Here is a 25,208-nt window from a genome sequence, read left to right as displayed (position 1 = left end):
CGGGCACAAATAGGAACAACATCTGGACAGAGCGCCAGTACATCCCATTATTATTATTATTATTATTATTATTATTATTATTGGTACTGGTGTGTTATAACTCCGGCTCTCGACACAGATAGCGCTTCTCCATTCACTCACTCATGCGTAGAACCGGCGATAACCCTTTCGATGTTAATACTTAACGACATTAGAAGCTTCACGACAGAAGTAATTTCTCAAAAGTAATTAAAATTAAATTTTACGTATTCGCGTTTTGTAAACGGGGTTATAACAAACGAGTACTTTATTATTATTATTATTATTATTATTATTATTATAATAATAATAATAATAATAATATTACTATGATTATTGAGAACAATAGCAATAGTACTTCTAACAGCCGGAGGTCACTCTAGGATCTTTGCGAGAGTCGGGCAGCAGGGTGAGCTCTCGACAGAGTGCACTGTTGTGCAGCGATCGCTCAGCGGAGTCATTTTCAGGCACTCACGGGGTGTTTCTTAAATATGAGCCTTTTATAGCAGTGAACGAGAGGCGAGGCTAAAACGTCTGCACAGGCCCTCCAAGTGTATACCAAGTGTTTTTGGTGGGACAATCGGATAAGCCAGAGGGGCTAGGAATTTGTCATCAGACTGTTAATCGGTTGAGGACAGCTAAAGAACGCAGGTAAGATCAACAGGGCAAAAGTTTTGACGGAGAACGACAAGCTGAAAGTGATTTGACACACGTGGAGAGTGGAATGTGTGAGCTCTTCACACACGTGGCATTCACAGCAGCACGCGAGTCACCCTTAATGCTCAATTTCATATTACAATAAATGTGTCTCTTATGGGCACAAAATGATAATCGAACGATTTCGGCAAAAGTGTAATATGTGGGGCGCATTCTTTTGTATTTTAACGTCAAGCTCGTCTGTCAAATTCGTTTAATCGGCATCTATAGCGGAAGGAAGAGAATTTTAAGTGTTTTTTTTTTTTAGTGTTTTGTAACTTTAATGATTCGTTATTAAGCAAATTCAACATTTGTGTGAATGGAAACCCCCTTTTAGTTCAGTAATAAAGGTACCCTGTGCGCATATTACTGGATTGTATTATTCAGAATATCGGATTTTTAATGCCACTCGGGACGACATGAATGCAGTGTACTTTTATACAGTGGAAGTTCCGGCTTTTAACTCCGATGATTTTACTTTGTGTTCGATGGCTTGCGGGAATGACTAAAATCACCAATTTGAAATGGGTATCAGCATGTAAACCAGTAACGAAAAAAAAAATGGCCCCACAACATTAAATGTTACATGTGTGTAAACGTATGGGGGTGGTGGCATAAGGTGTCAAGTTACTCCTCACCATTCATATGAAGCATTTTAAGGCGCCATCGAATGGGGGTAGTCAGGCACTCGCGCTCAGCCTTTCCATTGCAGACGTTTTCCGGGCGGGAAGTGCGTTCGCTCTCCACGGAGATGACAGTCCATGGACAAGCTGGTCATCTGTCTATGCCTGTTAAGGACAAAGGCGCTTCTGCAGCTCCTAAATATGCGCTTCGATTACGGACAGACGCTATCAGCTTCACCGTCATATAGCGCCTTTCGCGCTGACAATCGCCTGATGAAACTGCAAATAACAAGCAAAATACAAAGCTTAATGAATTACACTCTCAAAAATGATGCTCCATAAAATGGCATTTTACCGATTTGTGTGATTTGCCCCCAGAAAAGCATTGCCTTTAAAAATGAAAAATTCATTTCATTCTGGGATCGACTCTTTGCATGTGAAATTGCGTCTTTGGACTCTCAAAAAGGTCCCTAATATAAAAGTTCTCAAAACAGAAATCTTTAATGTATAGTAGTGTACCTAGCAGGATACAACAGATTTTTAAAAATACTAAAATTAGTGTTTATTGTATATGCATCAAGAGTCTCTTTAAAGTCTGGACCCCATTGGTCTCATCCCCTTCTGTATATTTTAGTCAGGGTTCCTCCCCGTGTTGAGCCATTTTAATGTTATGTTTGTGTATTATGCTCCATATGTTTTGTGGGTGCTTCCCAATCCCGCAGAGAGGCATGGTCACTGGAGGGTCTCCCACAGTTGCTGGTGGTTCATTCTGAATGTGCCATGCAGTTGGTGGGTTTTTGTCCCTCTTGCTGTGCTTTTGGTGATTTTCTGGATTTTGACCATTTTGCTTAATTTTTTGGACTTCACCTCCAAAAATCTGTACTGGGACTTATTTGATTTGGATTGCCTTTGTGCTACAGGCACATTATTTTGCCTTTTGTGCTCCACTGAGCTAAGTGAATGTCCTCCAAAGCTTCTCCCTACATTCATATTCAGTACATGTGTGTTAGAACATTCAAAGGCCAGGCCAAATCATTTGTTGCTTCTTATCTTTTCAACAAACAAACAATCTTTCATATATTAGCACATTGCAATATTAGAAAAAAATAGACTAAGTTCAAAACTTGGTCTATTTTGCAATGCATTGCATTTTTCATTCCAACAGATGGTGCATCCCAAACATTTGTAGTATTGCATTTCATTACTACAAATATGTGTGATGCACCATCTGCTGGAATGACAAATGTCTCTGTTATCTGTCATCTGGTATGGGAGTCATAAAAATAGTGTTAATGTTTGTGTGCCATCTGTTGGAATTAAAGAGACATAGCCTCCCGACAGACACACAGATACTTGGACACACTTTGATTAAGGTGGACGAGCTGTGCTACCTGTCTAAGATGGGTTGAAATCTAAGCAATCAATGTAGACCTTAATCTATGGGAAGGAAAAATGCAATACATTTTATTACAACAAATGTTTGTGATGCACCATCTGTTGGAATGACAGAGATATAGCTTCATCATCGAGTCCTTCCATGAGAACCCTAAATACAAAGACGACTGTTTCATTTATGTTAGGTAGATTGCCCAGAGGGGACTGGGCGGTCTCTTGGTCTGGAACCCCTACAGATTTTTTTTTTTTTTCTCCAGCCTCTGGAGTTTTTTGTTTTTTTTTCTGTCCACCCTGGCCATCGGACCTTACTTATTCTATGTTAATTAATGTTGACTTATGTTTATTTTTTATTGTGTCTTCTATTTTTCTATTCTTCATTTTGTAAAGCACTTTGAGCTACATTTTTGTTGTATGAAAATGTGCTATATAAATAAATGTTGTTGTTGTTGTTGTAGTTGGACAGACACAATTTGATTAAGGTGGGCTAACTGTGCTACCTCTCAAAGACGGGTTGAAATCTAAGCAAACAATGTAGACTTCAACATTAATGTTTTTTGTAATGTATTTAATAATAAAATGTGTTTCATTTGTCATCCCAACATATGGTGCATCACAAACATTAACACCATTTTTATGAATCCAATACGAAATGACTGATAACAGAGACATATGCATTGTATTTGCCATTCCAACATATGGAACATCATAAACATTTATAGTAATAAAATAAATAGCATTTTCATTTCAACCGATGGAACCTCCTAAACATTTGTAGTGATACGTTTCATTACTACAAATATGTGTGATGCACCATCTGTTAGAATAACAAATCTAATGCATATGTCTCTGTTATTGTTCATCTGGTATGTGAGTCATAAAAATAGTGTTAAATGTATGTGATGCGCCATCTGTTGGAATGACGAATGCAATGTATATGTCTCTGTTATCGGTTATTTGATATGGGAGTCATAAAAATAGTGTTAATGTATGTGATGCGCCATCTGTTGGGATGACAAGTGAAATGCATTTCATTACTGCAAATGTTTGCAAGGTGCCATCTGTTGAAAGGAAAAATGCAATGCATTTTATTGTAACAAATGTTTGTGTTACGCCATCTGTTGGAATGACAGAAAGAGAGCCTCCTGACAGACACACAGACACACTTTGATTAAGGTGGATGAGCTGTGCTACCTCAACATTAATGTTTTTTGTACTGTATCTATACTAATAAAAGGCAAAGCCCTCACTCACTCACTCACTCACTCACTCACTGACTCATCACTAATTCTCCAACTTCCCGTGTAGGTAGAAGGCTGAAGTTTGGCAGGCTCATTCCTTACAGCTTACTTACAAACGTTGGGCAGGTTTCATTTCGAAATTCTACGCGTAATGGTCATAACTGGAAGCTATTTTTCTCCATATACTGTAATGGAGTTGAGCTCGATGGCCGTGGGGGCGGAGTTTCGTGTGACATCATCACGCCTCCCATGTAATCACGTGAACTGACTGTCAACGCAGTGCGTAGAAAACCAGGAAGAGCTCAAAAAAGTGCTGAAGAAAGCATGCATTATAAAATTGAGACGGCAGCGAAACAATAAGAAGCGAGCGAGTGACATATAGTACCATATTCATGAGTGCTGCTACTTCGGAAACAAAGCACGGTGTAAACCTAAAGTTTAAATTAAGTTCATAGACAGTCTGCCGCCTGCGTTTCTCATGCCCACAGGTAATGCGGGATACAAGTTTAATAAGAGGACGCAGGATATAAACGAGAGTTTTGATCACTTTGTAACTAAGTTAAAATTGCAGGTGAAGGGGTGTGCTTATGCAAATTCGAGACTGTGTTTGTGGGGGATTGACAGTTAAGGCGGGTGGGGGAGTCACGTCATCATCTCCCCTCCCATTCACCTCATTTCGCTCTGAGCTGAGCTCCGCGGCTAACACAGTGTTACGGAAGCGACTTTGTGACGCTGCCACCAAACACTCACAGAAAAATCCACAAGTTAATACACACGCTGCCTCTAGAGATTCTCCACACTGAATCCTCCAGGCACTACTTACAAAAGGTCACATTGACAATCGTGTTACGTTATTTTTAAAATGTTTCCTTTTCTTAGCACAAGCACAGCTGAGAAGCTTCGATGCATGTGCTCCATAACGTTAAAAATCACGCATTTAATCACACTTTGCATTACAAGCAAGGGAACTTTTGTCAATGCATGATTTCCTGGTACACCGATTACATTGATCAGCGCTTCCCGATTCATTTTACCTTCGCACCCCCTTGGTTTGAGAAGAAGTCTGAAAAAATATGAGGTTAACACAGAAAAACAGATCACCAATTCAAGCTTTATGAATAATCGATCCGCCATCAATAATTGTTTCTGTAAAGCCATACTCCGTGTAATCCTCCTTCAATTTTATAATTTTTCCGCGACTAGCCATGATTAAATGAACGGTAAAAAAGTAAGAGTAAAGCGAGGGTGATTTATTCAGGCAGGCAGGTAGGCGACAGCTCAATAGCTCGAATTTGAATATAAGTAGGTTCTATTTAGTCGCCAGAAATATCTTTGTTAAGAATGGAAGTTGAATGTAGTCTTTAAATTTCTATGGTAAAGAAAAAGTTATGCAATGATGACTAAATTTAACTATATAAAGTCAAAACTTGAATATATAAAGTCACTGTCGGTATATATAAAGTCAAAACTTGTTTCTGAATATATAAAGTCAAAACTTCAATATATAAAGTCAGTGTCGGAATATACAAAGTCAGCGCTGGAATATCCATCCATTTCCCTACCCGTTGAATCCGACCACAGTATCATGGGGGTCTGCTGGAGCCAATCCCAGCCAACACTGGGCACAAGGCAGGAACCAATCCTGGGCAGGGCACATGCATCATTTTCAAAACATTAACCGAACAGTGTTTTTTTAATTTATTTTTCTGAATACGTTTTTGTTAACTTAGTTCAGTTCAGAGTCGTTTCAATCAATAGATTTTGACTTTAACTTTATATAATCAGGAATGACTTTATATATTCAAGTTTTGACTTTATATATTCCAGCGCTGACTTTATATATTCAGAAAATCAATGTATTTGCCTATTTGGCACACCATAGTATATGTGTGTGTGTATATATATATATGCCAGCAACACTCATGACAATGACAAAACAATTAAATTGTCAATCATGTTACGTTATTATTAAAATGTTTCCTTTTCTTTTACTTCTCACTGCTGCTGGTATTTTGCTATATATATATATATATATATATAGATATATATATATATATATATATATAGATATATATATATATATATATATAGAGAGAGAGAGAGAGAGAGAGTGAGAGAGATATGACAACAACACTCATAACAGTGACAAAACAATTACATTGACAATCATGTTACGTTATTTTAAAATGTTTCCTTTTCTTTTTCATAACTTCTTTAACACACTACTTCTCCAATCATGTTACGCCTTTTCTTTTTCATAACTTCTTTAACACACTACTTCTCCGCTGCGAAGCGCGGGTATTCTGCTAGTTTAGTAATAAAATTAATTTCATTTTTCATTCCAACAGATGGTGCATCACAAACGCTAATACTATTTTTATGAATCCCATACCAAATGACAGATGACAGAGACACATACATTGCATTACTGTAAGTGTTTGTGATGCGCCATCTGTTTGGATGACAAGTGAAATGCATTTCATTACTGCAAATGTTTGCAAGGTGCCATCTGTTGGAAGGAAAAATGCAATGCATTTTATTGCAACAAATGTTTGTGTTACGCCATCTGTTGGAATGACAGAAAGAAAGCCTCCTGACAGACACACAGACACACTTTGATTAAGGTGGACAAGCTGTGCTACCTCAGCATTAATGTTTTTTGTAATGCATTTAGTAAAAAAAATCATTTAATTTTTCATTCCAACAGATGGCGCATCACAAACGCTAACACTATTTTTATGAATCCCATACCAAATGACAGATGACAGAGACATATGCATTGCATTACTGTAAATGTTTGTGATGCACCATCTGTTGGAATGACAGAGACACAGTAACTGGACAGATGCCCAGATATATAGACACACGGGCAGTTACCTAATGTACGAGTAGTTTCTTTTCTCATGTAGCCCCACTTTCCACCCCCTTCCTCTTTACCATTGCTGCCACCACCTAATTTTAATATTTAGAAAAATGTGTCCTATGTCTCTGTTTCAATCGATGTCTGCCTTCGTCTATAGATGAAATTTAGCTTACAGCCCGCAATACAGTAGACGAGGGCCTCCACAATGTCGAGCCTGCAGACTTTAATCCGATTAGGCTACAGATAACGCAAAACTGTTCAAGTTGACTTGCACGGCCTCATCTGGGAACAATGGCTGTGTGCTGCTAGTCATCCATTTCTAATGTGATCATCTTCAGGGCAATTGAACACTGAGCTAGGGAGCTGACGGCTCTGTCTTCATCGCTGTTTGACCCCCCACAACGTTTTCCCAAGTCAGATTGTCCGTGAATTCCTCTCCCCTGGGCTGCTCATTTTTAACACTTTATCTTTCTTTGTCAGCAATGGCACCATCACTGTCACAGGCCTACAGGAGGCGCTGGTGGATGGCCTGCACGGCGGTCATTGAAAACCTGCTCTTCTCTGCCGTCCTTCTGGGCTGGGGGTCTCTGCTGATTATGCTGAAGAATGAAGGCTTCTATTCTCATCTGTGTGAGCCAGGTATGCAAAAAAGAAAAACAATGAAAAATGAATTTATGTAATCCCTCTTTGCAATTCACTGGTTTTAAAATAGCAGTACAATATATCAACATATTGCAAATGATTAAATTAGATATAATTCTGTATTTACTGTATTATCTAGTTGTGACAGTCAAATTCCCCCCTCTCGACTAAATGAAGCAAAAAAACAAAAAACAAGGAGAGACAATGGAGAAAATAAACGAGAATTTAAAAATCAAAACGAAACAACAGAAAGTAGACCGGCAAAGATTCCAAGATGGCTAGAAGGCATAGAGAGACTGAGGGCGTGCTCAGTGATTACATTACAACGTGGTAGCTGATGGTGATAGTAGGAAGAACAATTCCTGAGCTCTTCTTAGTTGAATGAATGTGTTTGTTCTTAACTGAAATGAATAGAGCGGCATGGTGGTGCAGTGGTTAGTGCAGCTGCCTAACAGATGTGGAAGCCCAAGTTAGAATCCTGAGCCCACTTGCTCTCTCTGTGAAGCCTGCACGTTCTCCCTCCAAGTCTGAGTAAGTTTTGGAAAGACGTGCGTGTAAAGGCCAAGATCACATTACATGACTTCTCCGGTGATTTTCAATCACAGATTGTCGTTCTGTGCTCCCACTCTCGTAGTCTTATATACCTAACGACCCAGTCCAACCAGTTTGTGATTCGCCCCAACTGGATTGATTCCGTCTCAAGTTGTAGGGGGCGGGCTCTTTGAAAGCCAATGAGCACTCAGCTGGAAGTGCGCTGCATACGACGCAGTCATGAGGAATAAGAAACTCCGGCACTTTGAACCTCACAAATGGAAGGAAGGCTCATCCGTCTGATGTCTTGTATTTTATATATTATGACTGAATGTTGTCAGAGGTGGCTGGGGAGGCGACCCGGCCGGGACGATCTGGGGGTGACCGCCCTGGTTCCTTTGGGAGCCACGGGTACAGAGCTTTGAAGCTCCACCCTGCAGGGGCCTGTGGTCGCCGCCAGGGGGCACCCCATGCCTTTGGAGCCCTGGACCTCAGCACTTCCGCCACACCAGGAAGTGCTGGGGGGAAGAAGAGTGGGAACACCCGGAGTGCTTCCGGGGATGCAGCCGGCACTTCCGCCACACATGGGCGTGTCGGCGGGTGATTGCTGGAACCCACCTGGAGCACATTCGGGTGATAATAAAAGGGGCCGCCTCCCTTCATTCGAGGCTGGAGTCGGGTGAGGAGAGGACGAGGCAAGAGAAGCGAGATTGGAGGCGGCCCGAAGAAAGGCAAAGTGTGAGAGAGGCCTGGACTTTGGGGGTTTGTGTGACACTTAAGGACTGTGTAACTGCTGGATTATGTGAATTTCCCCTTGGGATTAATAAAGTATCTATCTATCTATCTATCTAAATATTGTAAATATACGTGTGGTGGTGACTTTGCAACATGTCTGCCCGTCTGTGTCCGGGTCCCGTTCACAATGTAAAAATGGGCAGAGGTTGCTGCCAAATTCATTGTAACTGTTAAGCCTTTAGATAATTCTGCCAGGCAGCACGCTAGTGACTGTCAGACTGCCCTGGAAGGTTGGCACTCAGTCATTAAATATGACAAGGGCAGCGATTTCCAGTCATTTAAATTGACGAGGTCCGGCAGCGAGATCGGCAATGCATTTCAAAAGCGTGTTTGGGCCTGGCCAGTATTTGGATGGGGGACCATCCTGCAAAAGCTTGTGTTGCTGCTTTAAGAGGAGTTGGTGAGACCAGCAGGGGGTGCTTACCCTTGTGGTCTGAATGTGGATCCCTATGGCCCAGTGCGGTGACAGGGACACCGTGCTGTAAAAATGGCACCGTCCTTTGGATGAGACATAAAACTGAGGTCCTGACTCTCTGTGGTCATAAAATATCCCTGGGTATCCTTTGTAAAGAGTAGGAGGTATCCCGATGTCCTGGCTAAGTTTTCTCCAAATTGTCCGTGGCCTGGTCAGTGTGGTGCTGAGGTGTCCCCTGTTGCACAACTACACTTGGATCTCAATCCGGGTGGTTTTGCCGTGTGGTAGGTACGGCAGCACATGCTCCCCAACCTGGTCATTCTGGACTCGTAATCGCTTACTGTCTCTAACTGGCTAACCGTTTCTCTCACCCTTCATAATAGGTCATATGTGGTACACGTACTGGTGCAAAATGGCTGCTTCCGCAACATTCAGGCAGATGCTATACATTAGTGGTGGCTGAAGAGGTTCCCCTCTCACTATGAAAAAAGCACATAGAGTAGTGAGAAAAGCGCTATAGAAATGTGTAAGCAGTAGTTCATGTTAGGGACTTTTAATTAAGTTCATTGATTTATTTAAAAGAGGAAGGAAGAGCAATTTGTGAGAGGTGGTGTAGAAGGGAAGAGAAGTCTTCTTGAGTAGATCAGTGTTGTTCACCATTGTGTCATAAAAAAAAAAAAATTAAACTGGCAAGTAGACCGTAAACTGCGGTGACCATCTCTGTGTGCCATCCTGCACATCGTGGCCTCCTCTGCTATGATACCGAGGTCTCACGAGAGCCAAGAAGAACCGATGCCGGATTCTGGTAAGGTGAGAATAAGGGATTCTCTTCATCCGCTCTTACAGCACCGCATCCAGAACATGCAGCTTTTACAAATGTAAAGAATTATTAATCTGATATACCCTACAAAAAGAAGTTGCACCAGGGGGATGCAGAAGAGACTAGTGAGCCCTACTTTGTCCTTTCCAGATTAGTCTTTTCTTTGCATAGTTGCTCTCTATGTGTCATTCTTTGTCCTTTCAGACAATTCCACAAACGTCTCCAGCATCGAGGAATCAAATGGCGGCTGGCCAAGTTGTGTAGGGCAGGAGGAGATGCTGAACCTGGGCTTCACTATTGGTTCCTTCTTGCTAAGTGCTGCGACATTGCCTCTTGGAATCCTTATGGACAAATACGGACCCCGACCACTGCGTCTTATTGGCAGGTGAGTACCAGTGTTATTTGATCCTGCTGGTAGGTTGCTCCAGGATTAAACACAGAAGAGAGGATGATCTAGTTTTTCCTTTTTTTTAATTTTATTGGATGAAAATTGCATTCCATACAATCAAGTCAAACCTAACAAAAGAGAATTCAACCTTCTCAAGAGAAGAGGAGAGCCAGCAGCATGAGCAGATCTTTAAAAACAACAAAGAAGGGAGAATGTCATTTTCCCCAATATGAATGCTGAAGAACGAGACATGGACAGATAAAGGTTTGGGGCAGCCACCCGTATAATGTGGTATCCTGGCTGCAAAAGTCGTTTTAACAAATAATCAGCGCTGAAGTGCATTCAACTGAGTCCAAAACAAGACTGAGGAAACAAAGGAAAAGGGGCAGGTTTTAAAGGGGGAGACAGGAAGTGAGGTCATATGGATCCGGCACGTGGTCTTCCACCATTGGTTCATAGCCGGACGTGACATCAGAGGGACTGGAGCTGGTGTGGCCGACTTCCATTGGCTCAGTCCCGGAAGTGATGTCAGGAGAGCCAGGTGAAATCCCCCGGGAATGGTCTACAGGCAAGGGAGAAAAGAGTCAGTGCACTCTGCCACACCCCGGCATGCCTCCGAACTGCCTTCACTCAAGCCCTTTAGCTGCCTCCCATGCGCACGTGTGTGACAATGCGTATTCTGAATTTTTAAAATTAGATCTTGCCACATTTTTTAAAAGTTTTGAATAGATCCTCTAAGTGAGAATTCATTTTTTTTCTAATGTCAGATAGTACAGAACATCAGCTGCCTACTGACTTATAAAAGGCGGGTTGGGATTCTTCCAGTTAAGCCGGATACTGTATGTTCCTGTGCTAGTAGTGTGGTATCGACTATCACAATCAAGTTGTCCTTCACCACCTCAAACCCATCTGGGAGTCCACCAAGTACGGCAGTTAATTGGTTACGAGTGATTGTGATACCAATGCTGCCCAATTTCAAAGATTTTTGTCCAAAATGATATTTATTTTGGTTCATTTCCGAAACATGTGGCCCGGTGAGGCTGGAGCTCGATTGCAATGGCTGGATCTTGCCCTGGACACACTTTCGAAACGAGATAAATGTGATCAATGAAACATTGTAAGTTGATTGATTGAATTCTTTGTGTATTCTATGCATGGCTGTCCTCTACTTCTTCTCTGATATAGATAGATAGATAGATAGATAGATAGATAGATAGATAGATAGATAGATAGATAGATAGATAGATAGATAGATAGATAGATAGATAGATAGATAGATAGATAGATAGATAGATAGATACTTTGTTAATCCCAAGGGGAAATTCACATAGTAAAAATATTTAAAAGTGTCCAGGGAGCAATTACACATAAAAGAAAGTGGTAGAAGTGATCAGTGAAATAGAGAAAAATAGAGATAAAAAGGTAAAAAGATAAAGTCATATACGGAGCTGCTGGAAAGGCTGCCACTCGGATGCGGCGCCGGAAATGAGATCTTATTAAGTAAAAGGTCCAATCGATGCTAGGTTTTCTCAAAAGAGGAGTGCTGACCAACAATGAACCCCCGTAGTAAATCCTAAATTCACAGGAAAGGCCAAAACAACGTCAGGTATTTTATAATTAATTTAGTAAAACACATCCGGACGATCTTGTACAATGAGAAGTTTCTCATCATGTATTGAATCATTCAGAAAAGTGGATTTAAATTATGGGAATGCTGGCTGAATGTCAAATCTCAACTGACTACATTATCCACAGTGTCTTTAAAAATACAAATGAAAGGTTACAGGAGCCTCGTGTGGGCCGAATGCCCTACACATTCTGTTTGAGACGTAAAGTAAGTCCAGAAGAAGCTAGTGGACGTGGTGGACAGAAAATATTTTGCAATCAAAATCCCATTCTGACAATGGGAATGATGCCTTAATAGACCCTGTGGAAGAAATAAAACTGTTTAAGAAATGTGTTATATAGAACCTCTTTGAGTTGGTGATCAGGCAGGAGGAGGCTTGTTCTCTGTGTCTTTCATTTCTCTTCATGAAGAGTGGGCATCCCATTACAGCAGTCTGCCAAGGGATAGTACCCTCAGCCTGAGGTGTCAAGGGGATGGGCACAGAGCAAAGATGGAGTCCCACACGTATAGAAAATTGAGCTGACATTGAGAGTGCTGCATTAATGCTTGCGTAACACCTGAGATTTACTCTGATTGGTTTATTAGCTTACACGCCCATCTGACATTTACTCTGATTGGTTAAACGCAAAGCAAAGCAAGTTTATTTACATAGCACATTTCATAACATTAGTGTTTTACATGATAAGGGTAAAATACAATAAAGAAATAAAATACAAACAAATGGTAGTTAGAAAGACACTAAAATGACAGAAAGTTAAAACAATACGTAAAATAAAGAAAATAAAATGGTGACTCAGCAGCATTTCAGTTCAGAAATAGTGCAGCACAGTACGTAATCAGTCAAACGTACAAAAAAAAAAAAGAATTTTTAATTTTGATTTGAAGGCTCTGATCGGGGCTCTCAAGAGACTAAGCGAGGAGTCTGATGGTCTGGGCTTGCAAGTGTCCTGATAAAAACCAACAGCCAGGCCTGTAATGAGCTCTTGGGCACATCAGCAGTGTGTTTGTCGGCAGAGAGAGTGTCGACCTCGTCATCGAGAGGTTTTCTTACCTCGGCAGTGACATTCATGTGTCTGGTGACTCTTCTTATGAAGTCAGTAGACGGATTGGGGGAGCATGGGGGGTCATGAGGTCACTGGAAATTGGTGTGTGGTACTCCTGATATCTCTGCAAAAGGACGAAGGTCTAAGTCTTTCGAGTACTGGTGCTTCCTGTCTTGTTATATGGTTAGCCATAGATTGACACAGGAGAAAGTAGGGTGAAATGACAATCTATTTAGTTAGCCAATAAAAGGTGTCATTTCACCCTACTTTCTCCTGTGTCAATCTATGGCTAACACAGTACAACACTCTACTGCTATGGATATACCAGACACCACAATGTACCGGATTCACATGGAACGTTACATCTTGCCTGATGAAGGGGCCTTTGCTGCTTCAAAGCTTGCATTTTTAATCTATTTAGTTAGCCAATAAAAGGTGTCATTTCACCCTAATTTCTCCTGTCTTGCTATATGGTTGCGAGACATGGACGCTATCCAGTCACCTGAGATGAAGACTGGACTCCTTCGGTACTATGTCTCTTCGGAGAATCCTTGGGTACCGCTGGTTTGACTTTGTGTCTAATGAGCGGCTGCTCAAGGAGTCCCAAATGAGGCACATTACCTGCAGTGTGAGGGAGTATCAGGTACGGCACTACGGCCATGAGACGTGATTCCCTGAGGGTGATCCGGCTCATGGGGCACAAGCGGCTGGACCAGGCCAAGGGGAGCCCACGTAACACCTGGCTGCGGCAGATAGATGGTCATTTCCAGAAGGTGGGACTGGACTGTATGTCTATCTGGTGGGTTGCCAGCCAGGATCCCGAGCTGTTTTATTTTGTGGTGAGTGCAACAATCTGTGCTGTTTGATTGCATGCTCCCCAACCTGACCTGACTAATCTGAAAGCTTCTGCTGTTGGGGCATCTCCAACATGTTTTGGCAGATTGTTCTATTTCTGTGTTGCATAATGGCTATATGCCTTTTCACCCCGATTCAATCTCGCTGTGGGTATAACCAGATGTCCGACCCCTAAGGCTCTAAGAGGTCTAGTGGGTCTATGAATGGTTAGCATCTCTGGGGTGATTTGTGGGCCTAAGCTGTTTAGTGACTTATATACTAAAATCAATCCTGTAACTGACTGGGAGCCAGAGTAGTGACGCTAGTACTGGAGTCATGTGTTCTCTTTTCTTAATTTTGGTAAGCATTCTGGCAGCGGCATTCTGAACAAATTGCAGTTCTTTTAATAGTCTTCTTAGGCAGGCCTGAGAAAAGAGCGTTGCAGTAATCTACTCTGCTGAAAATAAAGGTATGGAGAAGTTTCTCCAAGTCTGTTTTTGTCTGTTAAAATATTTGAGATGTTCCCAGCATTGAGCAGAGCCAGCTTAAATCCCTGCTCCACGATATCCTTATTCTTCTCACACATTTCTAAGCTCAGTTCTTACCCTTGTTTAATGAAATTTTCTGTGTACGTGACAACTGTCAAGTCTTACCATGTACTGTACATGACATTCAGCCATTTCTTAAATCACTTTGGGGCATTTGATCTGTTAACCCAACCACTACTTGCTATTTCAAAAAAAAAAAATGCTACTGTATACATAGTTTTAATGTGCAAAGCCTACCAAGACGCCTCATGTGCAATAACCGTTATCCCAAAATTGTATCTCATAAATCCATCTTCAACCTTTTTTTTTCCATCCTTCGGAGTCATTTTTGTCCGTCCTATCCCTTTCTGGCTAACGTCATTCCCTCTTTATCATTTGTGTAGCTCCTGCTTTGCTGTTTCCTGTTCCATGATTGCTGTGTCCGACTTTGATCCTAAAGGTAAGACTCGCTGACACCTCTTTGTGTGCCGTCACTTGTGTAGCCATTTCATATGTGAAGCTGTATGTCAGAAGTAATGTGTCTCTTAAATATTCTCATTATGGTTGCGAGAAAGAGAATCATTTAAAAAGCAGTCCTTATTTTATGCCTAAAAGAAACAAAGCACCAACTGCAAAGAGAGATAACCAGAAACGTACAATAAAAATCTTTGTTTTTGGATATGCCTTTTAGTCTCCACCTGAAGCTATATAGTGAGAAATTGATGTCCGCACGTGTCACAAAAATGGCAACAGATGTCATTGCTATAAACAATTGGCAGGCAGTGTGGTGTTGTGGTTAAAGCTTTGGACTCCAAACCCTGAGGCTGTGCCATTGACCCCGAGCAAGTCAGCTGACCCGCTTGTGATCCAATTGGAAAACTATAAGAAATTGAGCTGATTGTATCCTAAATGTGGTAAGTCACCTTGGATTAAGGTGTTAGCCAAATAATAAATGTAAATATAGATGTTATGGTACGGAGGTTTTTATGAATCGTTTGTAGAAAAAAATTGGATGGCTGTATGGATGGATTATAAAACACATTTTTGTAAGCTATACATCTGTATAGGGGTGTTTGGACCCAAGAATTCTGAATTTGAGATTCCTTTAGAGCGTATTGAAAAAAGTTGAAAAGTTTTAGCATTGCGCCTCATTATGGGTGCCGCCATTTTAGAACAAAGCATCAATAGTTCCCATGGCGATATTAACCAGAATTGTGGGCTGCACAACACTCGTGATGTCATCAGAGCGGCCACAGCGTGAAAACCAGCCTGGGTGTTTCCGCGGTATCTGTGTTTGTAGATATAGTTTAAGATCACGCTTTCTAAAAATCATTATTATTTTTAATTTTCCAGTTAACAATTCTTGCCCTGGTTTCTGATTTTTGAGTTCTGGTTAGTGTCTCGATTATTTGGCAAAAGATTAGTTTGACTTACAATTTTGACATTGGCTCGTTTCAACCATGTGTATCTCTGTGGCGAAGTGAGTTAAGGGTCCATGGTGGTGCGGGATTTTTTTTTTAATAAAACAGTGTGGCTCAGACTTGATGGCTGTTTACCACTGGACAGATGGGGAGGCTCCAGGGTGTTTAATAGGGGAAATAGGCTGATTGCCTGTTAATGCACAAGTACAAGAGGCACAGCCATTTCCCCCATTTCTTGATTTGCGCATGGTTTATTAGTGAAAAAATCTGCACCCTTAAATTATGTAAAGGATCTGAGAAAGAAAGAAAGAAAGAAAGAAAGAAGAAAGAAAGAAAGAAAGAAAGAAAGAAAGAAAGAAAGAAAGAAAGAAAGAGCACAAAATCAAGACAAATGTTTGTGAAGGATCAAGGAGCAGAGATCAGAAGAACAAGAGGCAAGGCGCGGTCAGGAGACCCCGTTAGCAGTGCACCAGGGGTGGGTCGCACCTTTTGAGCCTAGTAAGAGCTTCTCAGATCATCCTATGGATGGAATGATAATGGAATCTGGACTTTGGGTGTCCCAGTGGTGAGCGGCTGAGGTGGTTGGGATGAAAGCTGCTTATTGGTTGATCATGCTCACCAGGGTCTTAGTGGACCTGATTGGTGACTGGGGGTAGACAAGAAAGAGAGAGACAAAATGAGAAGAAAAGGCAAAGGAACCGATTACAACTCTTGTGTTTTTATTCTTGTTTTTTTTCAACATTCTAGTGGATTTATTTGTTTGACTGATGTTAACTTCCACGAAAAGCACTGGTGTTTATGAAATATTCTTTGGATTATTTATTTGATAAAAATTGATTTTGCACCGCACTATTTTTTTTTTGCCTTATACAATTTCTGGTATTAGGAATTTGTTAGTTTTCACATACCCCTTAGGGTCAGAGCGCAGGGTTAGCCATTGTACAGCGCCCCTGGACCAATTACAGATTAAGGGTCTTGCTCAAGGGCCCAGCAGAGTAGGATCTCTTTTGGCAGTGACAGGGATTCGAACCAGTGACCTTTGGGATACTAGTGCAGATCCTTAGCCTCAGAGCCACCACTCCACCCTCTTTACACTGATGGATTTGAAAAAAATTGTACTATGCACTTTTGCCACCTGTCTTGTTGCTTGTGTCCTTCCATCCTGGTGCATCGTTATCACTGTCTCAGGAAATGAGTGATGCCATGGCAGCGGGCACCCAGGGGCATAACAATCTCTCAGTCAATTTCTCTAATATTACTATCACTCTTCTTGAGTCATTTGTGGCCGGGTGTGCAGGAATGACAAGCTGAGCAAAAATGAAAAGTTGGTATACCAACCGGCTCGTCTCGTTTAATACGATTGGCAAAAAAAAAGTCATAAAGGACATGGCTGCTCAGGCACATTAACAAAACAACAAACTCTCTAGGCAGTCGAAAGTAGGAGTCATTCTTCGAAGGTCCATCCAGTGGGTCACTCGCAGTAGGAAATGACGCCTCCTTCTGGGCGGCCAGCCTCCTTATAGTGTGCAAACCGGAAGGGGCGGGGCTAAAAAGTGCCCTCATTGGGCAGTTTATCAGTGCTGCTGGGGGAAGGAGGAGAGAATGCCAGTCTCAGCGCCCCCTCACACCCCAGCGGGTTACTACATACTTCCATGAGGAGATCCTTCAACGTACATGTGTGACACAGTATAAATGGCATTACCATGTGGTGGTGTCCATTAAGCAAAATATCACAAAACTAATAATAAAAAATATACTGTAATGACAATAATAATCAGAACTAAAATTAAAGAACAAAACAATAATGATGATGAACAATTTCCTAACAGGTGTCCACATTGGGAATGCCAGCCTGGGGTGTGGGTGTGCAACAAAGTCCACACTTCAAGTGGTCACACCCACCAAGATGGATGATGGCACAGACTCAATCTGGTCCCATGGCTTATTCATAGTAATAATTTTTTTCATTCATTTAGCGGTTTTCTCACTACTTACAGTGAGTGGAGAGCCACCAGTAATGTGTAGCATCCACATGGATGATGCGACGGCAGCCATTTTGTTGCGCCAGTACACTCACCACACCAATTAGCCAATTAGAGATGGGGGATGATTAGGGGGCTAGAATGACTAGGCCATGGTGGACATCGGGATAGACCCTGCTGTTTATCATGAATGATCACAGAGAGTCAGGACCTCGGTTTTACGTCTCATCCAAAGGATGGTGACATTTTTACAGGACTCAGACATTGGCATCCACATTCAGAACAGGGTATGCGCCCCCTGTTGGCCTCACCAACCTCTACCAGCAGCAACCCAAGCTTTCCCATCCAAGCTCTGGCTGGGCCCAAACAGGCTTAGCTTCAGGTGGTTGACCTCTTCTGAAGTGTAGGTGGTTTGAACTTCACTCCAAATGATCTTCTTTCTGGCAGCAATTTTTGACTTTGATTCTATTGAAATGAGGGCCATACAAATTTAGATCTATTTTTTTTTTTGGGTCAGGGTGGCATCTGTTCAGGTTTTCTCCACTGACAGTCTCATTGTTTGTCTCCACAGTGCTGTCTCCCCTCATCTTCCTGGCATTGTCCCTGAATGGCTTCGGCGGCATCTGTCTCACTTTCACCTCGCTCACAGTAGGTATCCCGTTCTTCCGTCTCTGTGTTGGCAGTCTAAGATTTTTGCCTCGCTGGCTTTTATTTATTTATTCTTTTTTTTTCCCCCACTACTCCATGTGGCCAGATTGGTTAAACATTTGCAGCACAAGGTCGTCTCTGTGTTCTGCTCACCAGCAGGGTGTGAGACGCAGAAATCTCCACACACGCTTCCTGTTGTAGAGTGGGGGGCGCTGCCACCACGTTTACAGACGGTCATACTTTAAGATAAATGGGTCAGGGCTTGATTTCACAGAGTAAATAAACTGGCCCACGCTGTTTGTGAAGTTGTACATGGGCACATTTCTAATTTGATTTAGTTAACTTCTCAATGGGCGTCACTTATGCTGTGGAATTAACTTGAAAGATCACATCAGAAAGAGGCTGTGACCTAGAAGAACGCTCATTACCTCCAAGTCCCATCGGCGCTTATGTGAAAACACTGAAGGCAGCAAGCGGTGAGAACATGCCAGCTTAGTGAAGTGGCATTTGACCCCACTATGGTTCCCAAGTTAGATGGCCTTCTATGTGGAGCTGCGTGTTCTCTGAGTGGGATTCCCAGCCACGGGTCAAAAATATTTTGTTTGGTTATTAGCTGTTCTTTTTTTTTCCCAGTGTGAAGTGACAATTACATCCTCTTTTGTTGCTTATCTTTAGTCTGCTCAATGACCTTTCATATAAAAAAAAAATAAACGGAATGAAGAGACATGTTGTTAAATATAACATGTCGGCCCGTTGAGCTCATGGGTGCTACTCACTCACTATCTTTTGTACCCGGAAATAAGTGGATTGGCCAGAACCTCACAAAAGCAACACAAAAAAACAAAAAAGGGTAGAAGAAAAGAAGAGTATGGAGTCCTACTTAAAAAGAGAAAGCTACAGTATATCTACAAAGAAGCAAAGAAACTCTATAATATTTGGGACAAGCGCACATTCTGCTCCACAGTTTAAAATTTACAAATCCAACAATTCAGACATTGTGATTAACGTGCACATTGCAGACTTTCATTTAAGGGTCTTTCCATACATTTTGGTCACACAACACTTTTTCTGGGTGGTTCCCCACCACCATTTCCGGGCTCCAGAATGTTTGGGACAATTGGCGTCCCAGGTGTTTGTGATTCCTCAGGTGGGTTTCATGGCTTCATAAGATACCTTGGCTTGTTTCTTCCCTTTGGAGTCTGTAGTCGCCGTTGTTCAACATGAGGACAAGAGTTGTGCCTATGAAAGTCAAAGAAGCCATTATGAGGCTACAAAACAAGATGAAATCATTAGAGACCTTGGAAAAACCTTAGGATGACCAAAATCAACTGTCTGGAATATCACAAAGAAGAAAGAACACATTGTTGGGCTCAGTAATTACAAAGGGACTGGTAGGCCAAGGAAGACCACCACTGCTGAGGAAAGAAGAATCCTCACTGTAATAAAGAAAAAGCCCCCAGATAGATCAGAAACAGTCATCAGGGGCCGATGATCAGCAGAAGATTTCAAGAACAGAAACACAGAAGACACACTGCAAAATAGAAAATATAAAAACAGGATGGCCAGATTACAGTTTGTGAAAAAGGACTTCAAAGAGCCTGCAGAATTCTGGGAAAAGGCCTTGTGGACAGAAGAGACAAAGATGAACCTCATCAGAGTGATGACGAGAGCAAAGTTTGGAAACGAAAATGAACTGCCCGAGATCCAAAGCAGACCACCTCATCTGTTAAACATGGTGGTGCTGGGGGTGTTATCTTATCACCGGTCCTGGCACACTTCTCTCCATTGATGATGTGACTGCTTGACAGCACAATGAATTCTGAACTGTGGAGAAACATCTGATCTGCTCGAGTTCCAGTAAAGGCCTCCAAACTCACTGGACGGCACTTCACCTGACAACAAGATAATGAGCCAAACACACTGCTGAGGCAACATGGGAGTTCTTTCAAAGCTCAAAAAATGGAAAATTCTTGACTGGCCAAGACAGTCACCCGATTTCAATCCAAATGAGCAGGCCTTCCATATGCTGAAGAGAAAGCTTAAGGGGACAAACCCCACAAAGCAAGCAGGAGCTGAAGATGGCTGAATTGGGCAGAAAGGGCAGGAGATCTGAGGGAAATTGTCATCTGAGGTTTTCCTGGGTGTTGTCCTCCATTCAGGGACTAAAGAGGGAGAGAAAGTTAACAACTTTGTCACATCAAGCCTACCCTGGTAGAGCCAACAAAACAGTCCAGGGATGCATGTGATTAACAATGGATGAGACCAAAGTTACACTCTTTGGTAGAAAGAGCTGTGATCATGCAGAGAACAATGAATATAAAATTGTGTCAAAATATGTGGCAGAAGAATGTCAGCATAGCAGTATTTCACCTCGGGCCTAACAGAAGGCGGCTGATGCAACAACACAAGGTTTAACTCTTTGAGGGATGAATAGTTTTTCTAAAAAACTCAGGTTTCTGGAAAGCCCACAAAGCAATGGTGTCACACATAGGTCACCATAAAACTCCTGTTTGCCGTCTCTGGTGGCTTGACAGCCAGGAGGAATGTGTGGTGGCTGTGTTTGCACTGTAGGTGAGCATCGGTGGCAGTCATAGTGCGACGCATTCTGGATTGTAGTCATCGTAAGTGACGGTCCTCCCAGGTGAATGTTGTCATAGCCTCATCATCTACATGAACGTGTTCAGTGGCAAGGTCATCTGGGGACCAACAAGCTGATGACCAGCAAACTGTGTCCATCATATAATATCAGAACATAAAGAAAGATGAAGGCCTCAGGATTGTTGATCTGCTGAGGTCCACAAAACATTTTAATGGTGCTCTTAGTAAAGAGAAAATCGACAATTTCAGAAATGTCTGCTATTGCACATTGAGAGCAGCAACAAGCCATGGAAGTAAAGAACGAGTTTAATTAACAACAAGAATCAGCACCTAATGAAGCAACTGGTTGGAGTTTGAGGCCCTGACTTAGTTGGTCTTCTCTTGGCTCACTCACTTCACATTTCATTTCTGTTTGAGTGCCATTCATGGACAGAAATGAAGAAATTCAGAGGAACGATGAAGAAATTATGGGAACAAATCTACAAAAACAGGTCAATTAAAATGAAAGGAAAAGGATTTAATTAGCAGCAAAAACTGGTCACTTATTAAGGAAAGGGTTAGAATGAAAACCTGCAGCCACTGGGGCCCTCCAGGAATGGAGTTGGGGACCCCTGATCTAAACGAAGCAAAAGTCATACCAAGGTTTTTGTAGGTGAACCTGTGAAAGGATAAATACAAGCCTCGAGGACGTAAGAGGAGGGCCGGTGCATTTGGCCTGATCCCACCTCCCCTCTTGCTCCCATAAGTCCTGTCCACTCATCCCACGTGAGCCGGGAGAGTTACAATAAGTTTGCTCCCTCCCTCTGTTTCTTGGCAACAGAGGTCCGGGTACCTAACATGGTTTAATGACTTCATTCTCACAGCTTCTGTTGAGTTATCAAGTCTCCACAATGTGATACTATTCCTTGTGGTCTCAGTGTTTTACACTGTTTATTAAATATACTGCTCAAAAGAATTAAAGGAACACTTTTTAATGAGAGTATAGCATAAAGTCAATGAAACTTATGGGATATTAATCTGGTCAGTTAAGTAGCAGAGGGGGTTGTTAATCAGTTTCAGCTGCTGTGGTGTTAATGAAATTAACAACAGATGCACTAGAGGGGCAACAATGAGATGACCCCCAAAACAGGAATGGTTTAACAGGTGGAGGCCACTGACATTTTTCCCTCCTCATCTTTTCTGACTGTTTCTTCACTAGTTTTGCATTTGGGTACAGTCAGTGTCACTACTGGTAGCACGAGGCGATACCTGGACCCTACAGAGGTTGCACAGGTAGTCCAACTTCTCCAGGATGGCACATCAATACGTGTCATTGCCAGAAGGTTTGCTGTGTCTCCCTGCACAGTCTCAAGGGCATGGAGGAGATTCTAGGAGACAAGCAGTTACTCTAGGAGAGCTGGAGAGGGCCATAGAAGGTCCATAACCCATCAGCAGGACCAGTATCTGCTCCTTTGGGCAAGGAGGAACAGGATGAGCACTGCCAGAGCCCTACAAAATGACCTCCAGCAGGCCACTGGTGTGAATGTCTCTGACCAAACAACCAGAAAGACTTCATGAGGGTGACCCAAGGGCCCCATGTCCTCTAATGGGCCCTGAGCTCACTGCCCAGCAGCATGCAGCTCGATTGGCATTCGCCATAGAATACCAGAATTGGCAGATGCACCACTGGTGCCCTGTGCTTTTACAGATGAGAGCAGGTTCACCCTGAGCACGTGACAGAAGTGAAAGGGTCTGGAGAAGCCATGGAGAACATTATGCTGCCTGTAACATCATTCAGCATGAGCAGTTTGGTGGTGGGTTAATGATTGTCTGGGGAGGCATATCCATGGAGGGTCACACAGACTGCTACAGGCTTGACAAAGGCACCTTGGCTGCCATTAGGTATCAGGATGAAATCCTTGGACCCATTGTCAGACCCTATGCTGGTACAGTGGCTCCTGGTGCACAACAATTCCTGGCCTCATGTGGTGAGAGTATGCAGGCAGTTCCTGGAGGATGAAGGAATTGATACCATTGACTGGCCACCAGACTTTCCTGACCTAAATCCAATAGAACACCTCTGGGACATTATGTTTTGGTCCATCCAATGCCACCAGGTTGCACCTCAGACTGTCCAGGAGCTCAGTGATGCCCTGGTCCAGATCTGGGAGGAGATCCCCACAACACCATCTGTCATCTCATTAGAAGCATGCACCGATGTTGTCAGGCATGTATACAAGAACACAGGGGCCATACAAAGTGCTGCGTACAATTTGGAGTTGCTGCAATTCAATTTGGGCAAAATGGATTAGCCTGCCACATCATTTTTCACTCTGATTTTTGGGGCGTCTTTGAATTCAGGGCTCTGTAGGTTGATCATTTTCATTTCCATCAAACGATGTGGCATCCTTTCGTTCCTAACACATTACCCAGTCTATATCAGTATAGATATCCAGGAGGATTTCTTTTTCCCATTGAGATCTGATGTGTTTTCAAAGTGTTCCTTTAATTTTTTTGAGCAGTTTATATTAGATGTCAATGGCAGCAAAACACCAGGCTAATAAAAGTGTTTTACCAAGTGCTCCTTGCGGTAAGCTTAGTTGATTTTTGGTACAGGAAATTATGTGTGTAGGGTAACGGGTAGCAAAAGTGTATAGCAATTAGGGACCACCAGATCCTAGTCTATCGCTCCCATAGGTTCAAGGCTTCAGTATCCATGGCTTTCGTTTCCACCAGGCTTTTCAAGAACATAAACCTCACGGATAAAAAGAATTGAGTGTACATTATTCAATGTGTGGTGAGAAGACAAGCGGTGGCCATCCTGTTATAATTAACTAATAAATTGATTATTCAATCCTTTAGCCATTGAGTGATTCAAACAATCTTTTTAACAATACAATTAATCATTTTTAATAATTCAGTAATGACAGCAAATAGCCAATTATTTTATCAAAAAATAAATGATTTCATTAGCAAAGTTTGTTGCGGTGGGCTGGCGCCCTGCCTGGGGTTTGTTTCCTGCCTTGCACCCTGTGTTGGCTGGGATTGGCTCCAGCAGACCCCGTAGTTAGGATATAGTGAGTTGGATAATGAATGGATGGATGGATGTTGCAGGTGACTTATCAATCTCTAGCAGAGAATTAAATTGCTTGATTGATTGGTCAATTGGTTAATTAAATAATTTGTTCATTCAATCCAAACACTGATGCTGTCAATTACAAACTCTCATTCTAGAAGATGTTTTTAAGCAGTGGGAGTCAATATTTGTTTATCGCCTTGTTTCGCAACATTTAAACATGTAAACATCACAGAGTCTAAAAACTGAAAATAACCGAGGGTCAGATATCCCAAAATCCTCTGAGATGAGCTGCTGATTAGAGACAGAGTTAAAGTTAGTCGAGTTTAGAGCCAACTCTGGTCCTGGAGGGCCGCAGTGGCTGCAGGTTTTCTTTCTAACCCTTTTCCTAATCAGTGACCAGTTTTCACTGCTAATTAACTCCTTTTCCCGTCATTTTAATAGCCCTGTTTTTAAGAATTCAATCCTCTGAGTTGATTTGTTTCTTCATTAAAATGGCAGCCAAACAGAAATGAGATGCGAAACGAGCCAACAGATGACCAGCTAAATTAGAACGTCAAACTCCAGCCAATTTCACTCCAACCAGTTTCTTAATGAGAAGCCAGTTCTTGCTGTTAATAAAATTATCGAATATTACGACTTGTTGCTTCTCTCGTTCTGCCACCGCAGACTGTTGATTTTCTGTTGTTTCTAAGACCACCATTTGGCTGACCTGAGCAGACCCACATGACCGAGACCTTCACCATTCTTTATTTTTAGGTTAGCTGGTGATGTGGCGGCTTGTTTTTGGGTCTCATTATTGTTTGGCTGTTCGTTAACTCTTTGAGGGCTGAATATTTTTTTCAGTTTTCTGAAAAGCACACAAAGCCATGGTTTCACACATAAATCAACATAAAACATCTGGTGCTATGTGCTCTGGCTTCTCTTTGGCGCATGTTCAATGGCCAGCAGGAATGCACAAGGGGCAGGCTGCCTGGTTGTCTTCACATTGCAGGTGGGGAGCAGTGGCAGTGTGTGACGCAATATGGTTTGTACCTCTTGTCATCATA

General features: G+C 42.1%; 1 protein-coding gene across 1 annotated transcript in view; it reads left to right on the top strand.

Annotated features, from left to right (window-relative positions):
* Positions 1–494: 494 nt before the first annotated feature.
* Positions 495–25,208, top strand: part of slc43a1b (solute carrier family 43 member 1b) — a 62,449-nt gene continuing 37,735 nt past the window's right edge. The window contains exons 1-5 of the mRNA XM_039767603.1: positions 495–669; positions 7,314–7,472; positions 10,241–10,421; positions 14,860–14,915; positions 18,430–18,506. Coding sequence (XP_039623537.1) covers positions 7,316–7,472; positions 10,241–10,421; positions 14,860–14,915; positions 18,430–18,506 — 471 coding nt within the window. The 5' untranslated portion in view covers positions 495–669; positions 7,314–7,315. The remainder of the gene's footprint in view (positions 670–7,313; positions 7,473–10,240; positions 10,422–14,859; positions 14,916–18,429; positions 18,507–25,208) is intronic.

The sequence above is a fragment of the Polypterus senegalus genome, chromosome 10, assembly GCF_016835505.1.
Source record: "Polypterus senegalus isolate Bchr_013 chromosome 10, ASM1683550v1, whole genome shotgun sequence".
NCBI classification, from domain to species: domain Eukaryota; kingdom Metazoa; phylum Chordata; class Cladistia; order Polypteriformes; family Polypteridae; genus Polypterus; species Polypterus senegalus.
The sequence above is the reverse complement of the archived record's forward strand: the minus strand, read 5'-3'. Positions and strand labels throughout refer to the sequence as shown.